This window comes from Squalius cephalus (genome assembly GCF_949319135.1).
Source record: "Squalius cephalus genome assembly, chromosome: 14".
Lineage (NCBI taxonomy): Eukaryota > Metazoa > Chordata > Actinopteri > Cypriniformes > Leuciscidae > Squalius > Squalius cephalus.
Genome location: NC_137135.1, coordinates 16,906,617 through 16,919,280, shown reverse-complemented (window position 1 = coordinate 16,919,280; position 12,664 = coordinate 16,906,617). Strand labels below are relative to the sequence as shown.

Sequence of the window (12,664 nt, the reverse complement as noted above, 5' to 3'; positions counted from 1 at the left end):
TAAGTATATTTTTCTGCACAACAGTAATTTTATCTTTGATGACTGAATAAGTGCAATTCACCTTTATTCCACAATGTGGCAATATCTAATACACAATGATGAAGTGTCGTTTAACTCATAGTTACCGCAGGCAGAAAACAAAAGAATAGGAAGTATCATCAGCAAAACTTGAAATGGCTCAGTGATTTACTGCAGAGCAAGTACTGAACACGATCAAATATTAGTGTCGCTGTCACTTGATGGTGGATCTGATAAAGAAGCTGTCAGCGAAAATGATAGTTTTGAGAATATGTTTGAGATGGCGAATATGAACCAGATGCTAAATTAACTGGGAAAAGAGTTCTGACAAGGACAGTGATGATATCTGCTCAAACCCTTCCAAGCTCCAAAAGGTAATAAAATGTATTTAATTTAATCTTCTGTAATTGTTACTTTAATATCAGGAGAGTTTCATATTATCATGACAGGTAGAGATCCATCCATGTTAGATATAGATCGGGGTTGCTAAAGACCCAAATATGTAATAATGATTGGCGAAACATTTATGCATTTAAGGGTTAAAATACTACAAGTGCAAACAGTACCGTCAGATGCTGAGACAAAATAAATACTGAGTAGGCCTATGTTCAAAAAGTCTATTAAAAAAATACCAGGCCAATGTTTGCAAGGTGTTTCATTTTTTGCCTTGCATATCTTTTAAAGCACCTGGCATATCTATAATTCTTCAGTTCATAGAATACTGATAATATGCCGTGTGTGTCTAACAGGCAATTCCATAACAATAAACTAAGAAAGATGAATGAACTTCACTTCTAAAAGAGGATTACAGCTATCTTTGCTCGCTCAAAGTCGTGCGTAGAAATCATCTTTATCACCCAGACAGCTTAACTTGGGTTTCATTCCTCCAGCATTTTCACCCACTGTCCTTTAAGTCTGGTGTAGTGAGTACATGGGGGCTCAACCTCATTTTTAAGATGGATCTGTTTTCATGTAAGCCCCAGGATTTGTGCTGAAGGAACTATTTTCTTTTAGCACAATTGCTCAATTCCAGCATTCAAAGAACATGACCGTTTAAGAGATAAATATCCAGCCATCAGCATTAAGAAAGAGTTTTGTCCAAATCATTTGTCAGAATGGGCATAAACAGATTGAGTATGAGTCAAATATTGCCTTAAACAATACAATTGTAAGGGATTTTCCACCTTACAAGATTTTGATTTTGATTTTTTAACGATAACTTATAAACCTTTAAAGACAGCCTTACTGTGAGCTACGAGGTTGGTAATTGATAGTATTTGCTTCTTTTGAAGCCGCCAGCACATTATTTCAACTTTTAAAATAATCGAGTTTAACAGCAGAATTCGTGGTGAATTTTTTTTTTTAAATGTAGAGAAAATTAAACAGAAACAAACTGAACAGAAAATGCTATCAATCAGAAAGTCAAAACAAGCAAAAACTCAAAAGAGCTCTTTAGCCCCACCCCACTCCCATGAAGCACTGCAAATGACTTGTTGAAAAAGAAGTTGGTGTTGATAGGGAAGTTTCTCCCTACACTCTCAAAATATTTTAATATTTCAATATATGCATATCTTGCAATTAAATCAACATATAAAATAAATACTGTTTATACCATGGTCTGGGTGAATACTCGATTCTGATTGGCTGCAGGGTGTCCATTAAAAAGTGATAGAGGACACCTAGTAAAGGAGTTCTGGTGAAACTGACTGTTTACCGTTCGAAATTAATAAATAAATGCGCTGGCTACATCAGCTGTGAGTAACCATAGCAACAGGCAGTCAAAGTATCCGTTTACAATTTATTGTATCAAAACAAAACTGAAGGGTTCTACGAGCTGAGCGTTGATACTATAAATATCTCCGAAACCAAGTTATTGTTTGTAAAAACTTTAGATTTCGATTGTAAAACTAATTAAAAATATATAAACTAATGTTTTAAAAATGTGTTATTTGGCAAGTGACCATGGTATAAGCGGGTTAATGCCCTTCGAGGTGTCCATTGTCAGGTATTAATGGACTTCGGCGGAGGCAACCGTCCGACGCGCCTCGTCGCCGTCCATTAATACCTGACAATGGACACCTCGAAGGGCATTAACCCGCTTACAATGGTCACTTGCCAAATCCCCTTCTTAAGGGCATTAACCCTTACATAATCAACATTTTTAAATGCATATAGTTTTATATTTCTCCATTGTTTTTAATTCGATTAAGCTGTTCACAAAGCTTCCATGGGATTGTAGGTTTTTCCCTCACTAAAGCCGATAATTACAGTCTTGTCTTTGTATTTTTTAAAGATTTTCAAACACTTTTTTTCTTCAAATCAAAGTTTGTAGCAGGTTGGCTTGGTTCATGGCTTATTTTGAAATCCCTATGGTAGAAATGAACGGAAAAAATACTTCCGGAACCAACACCGCTGGAAAGTGTGCAGACACTGTTGCAGTGGAGCAGCATTTTAATTATTGTAAAAGGTCCCCTTGAAAGTGATACCTGACAGGGTTAATTTTTGCTATAATGACCAGCTTCCCAGACAGCAACATAATACCGGCCCAGATCCGGCCCACACATCTGGTACACGTGGATTCCACACGTACCAGATGTGGGCCGGATCTGGGCCGGCACTGTGTTGCTATCTGCGTTCCCTTTATTTCCCCTACCTATAAGTTAGGCACCTAAAATAATAACAGAAATATCGTAAGGGGCAGAAAGATTTTTCAGAAATATTTTTTTTGTTTACGACCCTATCCATATTTGTTGTTATAAACCATCCAAACCTCTTTAACAAGGAAAGCCATGTAGGCCAATAGAACAGTTGTGGCCCTTTGTGACTGTGAACACATAAAATTGCTGCTACTGTAGCAATCAAAATAACGTATTGCCTTAAAATGCCTACCAACAGTATATGAATTCCACTTGTCAAAAAGTCAAGTCCTTTCAGCATACTGTCAACCCTGACTGAATAGATCAAAGGTGTGGTTGGTTCCTTTCCTAAAGTTAAGGCCTGCATGCTGAAGTGAGAAAGGATGTATTTTTCATTAGACTACACAGCTTTGCATTTGAATAAGGGTGTAATGCCAAGAGAAGCCATTTTTATTGTTAATGGTAATTAATATTAATCCTGCACCTATTTAGTGTCAACACAGTGTCAAATGATGATGCACTGCATTTAAAGATCAAGGTTAACTGCCAGGAATTGGTTTTTAATAATCCACATTCTGTGAACAACTTCCATGAATGCATTATTAATGAGACAACAACAAAAACATTACGAGTAGCAATACAGGTCACATATCTTCAAGGCCTTTAATTAGATTGTATTGCATTTAAACATACCTCTTCCAGAAACAGCGGAGGAACAATTACCTAGCGTATCATTATGTCTTAATATTCAGTGCTATAACATTCACATGTGGTAGTTAAAACATGGTGGAGTGCATTAAAGACATTTTACTTTGATTCATTGTTTTATTTATTGCCCTTTTAAAGAGATGAAAAGAGTTATTCATAAAAACACAATACCCCCGGGCATGTTTGTAATTTTTTTGTCTTCAGGGTTGTTCTTTTCTGTCTTTCAAGAGCTGCACTTTAAAACAAAGATAAAGTCACTGAGGATATTTGTAAATGAAACCACGCACAGCCCTTCAGAAGACGAACAGGTGTGAAGATGAAAGCATGTTTTTTTTCAAAGTGATATAGAACCTCCAGGTCAGACCTCTTCTTATTATCATAAGTATTGCACTTGTTTTTTCTTCTTCTTCTTTATCTTCAGACTATATTGCCCCTTCAGTGTGCAGTATCTCATCACAATTGCTAACCAACTGCAAGTTAAATAGTGCTTACCTCAAGGGTTATAAAAGCTGTGCAGAAAATGTTAGAATTCCACTGAGGATCAGCACACAGAAACATCTTATGCCATTAGGAGTCCTCTGACAGAGGGGCTTTCCTGCACTCTGTACATTATTTAAAGAAGTACAGTTAAATGGGCTAGGTAAAATATACACTATGCATGAATTCGTTATGTTTTCAAATAATCTTTCCCCCCATCATATTCAGTAAGAAAAATTAAGCCAGATGTTTGCTAAGCATGCATTTTTTTCTAATATCCTATTCTCAGCGAATGCAAATTATGAACATCTACAAATTATGCTGAGGCTAATAGACATGTTGAAAAGCTGAATGATAATTCGATTGAATGTGGAACACTCAGCAGTGTTAGGATAATTTATCGCCTGGCTTTAAAGTATTGACTTAAAATGACAACAAGTCCTGAATTATCAATAATTATGCTAATAGGTGCATTTCGAAAGACAAAATACATTCTGCAGAAATGAGGACGTGAGTGTTAGTATGTGGCACTTTTACACATATAGTGTGTTTTAAACATACTACACAAATATTTGCATTGTATATTATAGTGACTCCTATATATTAGATGAACTGTAAGACAGATGGTGTTTTGTTTAGATATTTAATGTAAATGTGAATTATGAAACTAATTATAAAGGCTATTGAGCTCTCAGTCTGCTGCTGTCTCAATCTACCCTTTGAAAAGAACACATTTTCTAAACGTTCTCTTTTTTTCCTGCTGCCCTTTATTAAAAATTTTAAATAAGCCCTTATGAAGTTTAGATATTTCTAAGGCTGATGTGAAATGCTTTTTTTTTTTTTTAAACATAAAAACTTAATTCACTGATTAATTAATAAAGCCCCCACAAAATCAAGCTTCAAGCCAAAGTCTTAATTTATAAGATTGTAAAACAAGCTTTTGAAAAGCCAATTTTACTACAATGTTTGTTAGAAATAGTGTTCAATATTTATTTGCTCCACCTATTTAAGCTTCAATGTTTTATATATACTTTAAACAAACTAGCATTGCTGTGCAAACATTTCATGTACAACACATTCATGCCCCCACCCCTCCAACACTACATTCCTATTCCTCTACCTGGACAATGTCTCTTGACCTGTCAATGCTTTATGAACATACTATAAATCTCTCCCTGAAATGAAGCTCTACTCATCCTATGACAAGATGGTGTCATTATTTTCCAAGGCAATTGAGAGGAAATTGAGATATCATTCAACGTAACAGCTGCTGACTCAAGTCTCTGCTGTTTCCTTATTAAAGGGTCAGGGCTAAAATTCCTCTTATAGACAGCATTTCATCAAAAGAAAGGGATGGTCTTTTTTTCTCCTTCTTTTTTTCTCTTTTTTTACAAGGACTGTTCAACTAGCAATGTGCCGAATATCTTGCCACTGTCGGCTCTGGCTTGCTTAGTGGGGACACTTAATATTCAACAATATTATTGATCTGACTGTAGCCTACTGATGCTGTTGTATGAGAACTGATCTGAGCTGGTTGATGACATTATTTTTTGCAGAACTGCTTTATAAATGAAATGAAATAATTTAATAATTGATTATCTTCACAACGGAACAGAATCAACACTGAACTGACATCAGCTGAACAACAGCCGAAAGGCATCATTTACCTGTTATCACTGTAGGCTAAAGCTGCATTTAAACAATCTGTATTGTATAAAGCGCTTTATAAATAAAGGTGACTTGACTTGACTTTATTATTATTATTACAATTTCAGCATTTAATAGCCTAAAAGTGTTAAAATTGTATGTAATTTAGGTGAACATGATTGTCATGTGATTATTTGTGTTTCTGATAGACATATAGCCTACCAAAGCATTATTACTGTGTGCACTATTTAATGGACATATTAACATTAGGACTATAGGATATTTTTAGCCTCAATGTATTTAAATCATATATTCATCATCTATAAAACTAAACACTTTTGTACAATATTTATGTTATGTTGTGTATGGAAACCTGTTTCTACAGAGCCTCTAAGCCTAAAAAAGAAATGAGAGGAAAAATTATTTTGCTAAATGTTTTGCGTTCCCCTGAGAAACTTTGCCTTCGCTCACAAAATGTTTGTTGTTCACCTGAGCAACTTTGGATACGCTCACAAAACATTTGCGTTCGCTCGCGAAACCTTTGTATTCTTACCAGGGAACGCAAAGTTTCTCGGGGGAACGCAAACATTTTGTGAGCAAACACAAAGTTTATCGGGAGAACGAAAAAAAAAAGTCTTTACCATGTTCTTTTTGAGCTCCATATGTTTCCACCATGAAATAAAAAAGGTAATTGTGTATTTTTATCTCACAACTCTACAGAGCCCCTAAAGGGACATGGCGATGAAAAAAAAATTAGATGGGAGGAAAAAAATATATGTCAATGCTTCTGCCCAAACGTTGCATTCGCTTGCAAACCTTTTGACTTCTTTGCGAGCGAATGCAAAGTTTCTCGGGGAACGCAAATCGCATGGAATTTTTTTTTTCTCCATCATCATGTCCCTTTAAGAGTTTTTTTCTCACAATTGCAAGTTTATATCTTACAATTCTGAGGAAAAAAAGTTAGAATAGCAAGAAATTAAGTCAGAATTGTGAGATATTAACTAATCGCAAACTCGCAAACAAATGTGAGTTGCAATGGGTAGAGTGGGGGAAAACGCCCCCCACCTGTTTTTCCCAAAATAACCACTAGAGGTAGTCAAGATACATTTGCTGTTACTACGTTGATAACGGGTACAAATCTCCATGGAGAAGCTGACACCAGCGACATATTTGAAGAGAAGAGGATTACATGGTAAATGCTATAATTTTCAGATATTAGTAAACAAGTGTTTAAGAGAATTTTTTTTGCAGGATATCACAGTGATGTATGATATATGAATAGTGAAGTCTGTAGTTTGAGATCATATGTTATTTATAAGGAATATAATTATATTTTTATTTATTTATTTTTTATTTTTTTTTTAAAGTCATAGCTTGTGGGGTAAAACGCCCCCTACGCTGAGGGGTAAAACTAGGGGTATGTAAAGAATTTACATAAAATAAAATAAAAATTACTTCCAGCAAGTCATTACAGTGAGCTAAGGCAATACTAATTTTAAACTCGCAACCTTTCACTAAATTTCATGAAATGATTGCAGTGCATTCAAGACAATGCACTCAAACTACTGAATGGTCATTAGCATTTTATCAAACATGTTATCATGTCTGTCATGATAGGCTATATATGGTCATCTGCTTGATACAGAAAATTAGTATTAGTACAGTTTAAAAAAAAACATTGATCCAAAGTTCTCCACTGTGATTTCATGAGAATGCTTGATATGAACTATTAATGTGCGCATAACAGTGTTGTAGAAAAACACCCATGACCCTTTGCAAGGCAGCATGCTGTCGGCTTGTTAGACTATTGAAGAAATGGTAACACAGATCACTGAGAGTGCTCTAAGCCCTTTACGCCTGCAGGGATATGTAGGACACCAAACATTTCTCTCAGTTTTTTTTTAATGATCAGAAACAGATGTTTCACAGAAATATTAATTTATTCTAAATGAGTGTTTATAGTACACATAGCTTAAAATACCATCTATGTTTGTAACTAGAGATTCTATATGTTAGATTTAGTAAGATATTGAATTTGATGTTAATTTGAATGAAAAACACATCATATATTTAGTTCTGCTTGGGATACCAGTCTGCTCTCCACTAACATTATTTTACTGGTTCAGTTCATCATTACAAAATCACCATGACCTCTGTAATTAGTATATTTCATACGCCTCTTCATCTCGCTTTCTGTTTGAACAAATAATACTAAAACAGATAGATATTTCATTAACCCCTCTGAATTATTTATGTTGAGCAGGTCAGCAGCCTCGATATTACAGAAGATCGACAGAAACATTCTAAACATAGTATTCAGCAGTTTTCATCAATTCCCATAGTGATATGGCTTCCAGGCTGAATCCAGATTAATTTCTTTCCTAAAATATTTTATTCATTACTGCCTTGGCTGCCTCACAAGATTTTGATGTTCCACACCGGTTTGACGTTTTACTGGTAATGAAATCTATGAGTGTTGCATCAGATGAATATAGCTTACATTTTATATAGCTTACATTATTAGGCATGACATGTTTGGCACTTCTTCTAGTAATGTATTCAATTTGAATAAATGTAAAAGTAAACATAATTGTGCATCTGTTTTGAGACATTGCATGTCAATAACTCTTTCTTAGCCTTTTCATTTCATTTTATTAGCAGTGCAAATGTAGAGAGGACAGCAAACGGAAGTGGGAATGGAAACCTAAGCCAGAAACCTAACCGTTACGCCATGTTAAAGATAAGTATGGAACATTTCTGTGTTTAAATGATTTTAATAACAACCTATGAGACCAAATAACAAATAATGTGTGCTAATAATTTTACATACATATTCTCTTGTTCTGATTTGTAATTGCACTCCATCAATGCTTTACCACCTCCTGTTCAGTTGGCTCTCCCCTACTGATGAATGTCTTACAGGGAAATAAAATGCATAAATAATAAATAGTCATTATCTTGCCTTTTGGGTAAAAAATGTGCAATTGGGAACTTGGACTGATCTCACTATTAACTCACACACAGAGATGCACAACAAAATCCCGAGTCTAGAGGCACATTAAATGCCTCATTTCCATCACGTTGTGCCTGTAAGGCAAATTTATGCTTTATTTACGCATACTAAATGAAAAGTGATAAAAGGACGGGGAAGAAAAACACAGAATAACAAACATATGTAACAGCAGATGTATCATTGTATACCTAGAGGCTCTGAGGTATTATTTAAAGCACATGATGGGGGAAGTCTTAAGAGATCAAATCTCTTTTGTTTTATCTAATTCTCTGATTAAATATTCATAACACAATGCGTGATAGCCTCACTGTGGTGCTCAAGAAAACATAGCAGGTAACTTTCAGGGGTTAATAGTTTTCTAGTGTATAAGATTACATTTGCAATTTGTTTTAATGTTGCAGCTAATGTCATTTCAGTCTGAAAATAGGTCTTTTCTATGGTAGATGAAGAATGAAGTCATGGTACTTTAGTTCGCAAGACCATATCAATCAGTGCAGCGGACTAACACAAAGAAAGCTTTTAGACAAGCAAAGTAATTAACATAAGCTTTTAAAGAGTCAAAACTTGATGTTTGAGAGTTCATGTCTTGCGTAGATAAGCAATACGTGAATATGTCTCAATAAGGAATAATCTTGCCAGATTTACCCATTTTATTTATTGTATTTTACTTAAATTGATTCTATTACCATTTTTACATATTTGAGTCACCTGACATAATAGTATATTATTCTTAACCAAGATTTAAATTAATGTAAATATTGTCAGAAACACTTGATGAACGGTTATAGTCTTATAAAATAGGACTGTATAAGCATAAAAGACTACAACTGTTGATCAGGTGTAGAATGTTATGTACTGTATGTTGAAACATTTCTTTAGAAAAGAGTGTGTTTTGGGTTTTATCTCTCATGACATCATCTTTTATTGTGGGTCAGTCTCTCCACTTCCTTATCTGAGAAAATGTTTACTTCCTGCATTACACTACAATGACATTATACTAGACAGAGCTACTCGGTGGAAAAAAACAAGACCTTTCTCTTCGAAACATCCAGCACTTAATATGTGAATTGAAACGTATCTGTGGAAGTAGGTAGTAGGCCTTTATAATCTCATAAATTTCGATCGATCGGCGCAAGCAAATTAAATGTTCTCTTTCTCTGAACTGCACTGATGTGTAAATATCATCCCCACTAAAGATAATTCATCCGGTTGCCCTTCCCAAATTTATAGCCCTTGCGCCAATGGTCTCTGATGTAATGGTATACTCTCTGTAACATTTATAAGGCAGAGGATGCATGCATTAACAAGCCGTGAAATATTCCAGCTTCAGGTTATGAAAATGCAGGCTGCTAAAATGAAGAGCGAACCACCTCACGGCTTACAGAATGTGTTATACTGCCAGCTAAATCCAGACGCCTCTATGTTTTCCTCTGTGTTTTGTGAGATGTCTGCTTGATGAATAATTTATCCATGGATATTTCAGAGCTGTGTTTCTACAACCCGTATGCCATGTGAATGAACTATTCCCAGGTGAGCTGTGGTGGCAGCTGCAATGGTGGAGTTGATTGAAAAATTATATTCTCCGAAGACCAAACCAACGTGTAAGCGGCGGCCCTAAGCACTGGCAACACAGCGAATGAAAATAAAACAAACTGTCAGTTCTGAGAGAATTTCACTGGCGTAATGAGCTCAAATAAAGTGACAGTTAAATACTGTACTTGTACTCAATCCTGACGCTCCCTGGGGCTTACCGTAAATCCACTCCGTGCCAAAATAACACCTCGCTCATCTCTCAGCACCGTACTGTCTGTTTTCATTACTGCATGAAGGGCAAAAATAGGATTTTCATCTAAAAAACGCATGTATTTTATGCCTACCGGCAAAACATAGCCGCTTGAATGTGTTAGCTGACAACAGCAGGCACCTCTTCACACATTTTCACACACGGTTCTATTTCTGCACTGAGATTCCTTTTTTTTTTTTTTTACCTGTCTGTGGCTTCCTCTTCACAGGGATCCTCCGGATTGCTTTTCACATCCTCATGGCTGCTCTTCGCCTCCTCTTTCCTGGCACTGCAAGGTGAGTTGCTCTTGGGAAGCTCCTCGCTAGCTTGGAGGTGCTGGATGATGTTTTGCTGGTGCCATGATTGATTCCCCGGCCTGACATAAACAGGCGTGGGTCCAGGGTTCGGAGCCAGAATGCTGTGCACAGGGCTGTTGCTCTTCCGAAGTCCTCCTCTGTCCCGAGAGTGACTCTTTAGCCGGACCGGTGTTCCCCGGTGGTCGAAACCTTCCTGTTGGATATAGCCCCCATTCCCAGCTGAGGTTTGAGTGCTGTGGCTGAACCAGCGCCAGCGGAGCCTGAGGATCTGCTTCACGTCAAACTCTTTTTTTCCAGACACAGACATCCTATTCGCCCTCAATCGCAGTGGCACATGGAATCCGAGGAATAACGAGGCAGAACGTCTGAGTCTCGGCTTCTGAGGCTTTACCTCTTTTGTCTTTGTTGCCGGTTCTGGCCAAAAAAGAGACGATGTCTGCAGCTTCTGCCTTGTGTCTTATTTCCCCTCTTCTCCAACTCTGTCTTCTCCTTGTCCTTACTTATAGAACACACATGATATCCTCTGCCTGTTCCACCCTCCTCCCTTCCCTTTGTCGTTCTGTGTCTCTCTGCACATACGACACACACAAAACACAAAAAAATGAGGAACGCTTACAGCAACCTGATCTGATTCCAGCAGCAAAAAAAATGAACAGCTCTTACCCGAGAAGGTGAGGTGCCAAACAGACAGGACGCAGAGGTCAAACCTTAGTGGGGGAAATCTTGTAGCACAGGAAGGAACGCCAAAACCAGCACCATCTCTTTCCACGAGCAGCATCATCTGCACTCGCACTCACACTCTGCCCCTTTCCTTTATGTGTGCAAACATGCTCTTTCCCTCGCTCCAGCTCTCTCTCGCTCACGCATGCACATAGACATGTCTTCTCACACAGCCCCCCCCCCCCCCCCCCCCAATCTGATGGGATCCCGAGGGAGACAGTCTCAGCCTCTCAACGAAGGAGGAAACCATGCAGAAAAATTATTCTCTCACTGTCTGTCTCAAGCCACAGTGACAGATAAACACCAAAGAGTATCACTGTTTTGACTTCTTCATCGCAGCACCAGTCAGTGTTTCATCTCTAATAAATGTTCAGGAAATGTCTACAGTATTTGAATGTGTACTATGCTGTTGAATCGCAATAAGAATGCTGTATGTTAAGAAACCTATACATATTTCATCTAAAACAGTCTACGCACTTTGAACAAAATAACAAAAATGTATGAACGGTGTATTAGTTTTTAATATGCCTAAAACTATTTTGCTTAGGGTTTGGCGATGATACCAACTGATTATTTCTGGTTCTGAACTTATTTTATTTTTTAATACAACACACAACCTGAAAAAAAGACAAAAATAAAATCCTGCATGTGTCTTCCTTGAAATACATACATTTTTTTATCACAGTGCTAATATTTCCTGATGTCTGCACACGGGGATGTGATAACATTAATTCATTTTCTACAGCTGAGGTTGTTTATCCTGTCCTATGAAAAAGGTGGATCTAAATGCACTGCAGTGTGTCATATTGCTCATTGCCTCTATTTGTATCCAAAGATTTGCTGGTCTTATACTGCAGATACAGTCAATGATTTATTCATGTGCAGTGCCTTCAGTTCACAGTTCTTTTGTTATGCTCAAAATATGGATACCATTGTCCTTTATGGTATCTATTATGGTGAGGAGGTTCCCTTTGCTTCATTCCTTAGTGTGATGGGGGTGCTTTGAGCCTCAGACAAATTTGCAAATCAAAACATTTAAAAAAAATAAATAAATAGAGAGTGATAGATATTGTTATAAGGTGATATGCATCAAATCATCAAAGAAGTACCAAGTTTTTTTTTCTGGTCAGCATTAGATTTCATTACTATATGGTTTTGTTGGTAACACATTACATTAAGGTCCCTTTAGTTAACATCCCAGACAGTAACATAGTGTCGGCTCAGATTCGGCCCACATCTGGTATGTGTGGAATCCACGTGTACCAGATGTGGGCCGGATCTGGGCCGACACTATGTCGCAGTCTGGGATTAGTTAATGCATTACCTAACATCAACTAATGAGTAA

General features: G+C 36.9%; 1 protein-coding gene across 1 annotated transcript in view; it reads right to left on the bottom strand.

The window, feature by feature from the left end:
* klhl4 (kelch-like family member 4) overlaps positions 1–11,503 on the bottom strand; it is a 44,139-nt gene extending 32,636 nt beyond the window's left edge. The window contains exons 1-2 of the mRNA XM_079892530.1: positions 11,263–11,503; positions 10,488–11,168 (exon numbers count right to left, since the gene is read on the bottom strand). Of these exons, the coding sequence (XP_079748656.1) occupies positions 10,488–10,906 (419 nt within the window). The 5' untranslated portion in view covers positions 10,907–11,168; positions 11,263–11,503. The remainder of the gene's footprint in view (positions 1–10,487; positions 11,169–11,262) is intronic.
* Between the last annotated feature and the right edge of the window lie 1,161 nt (positions 11,504–12,664).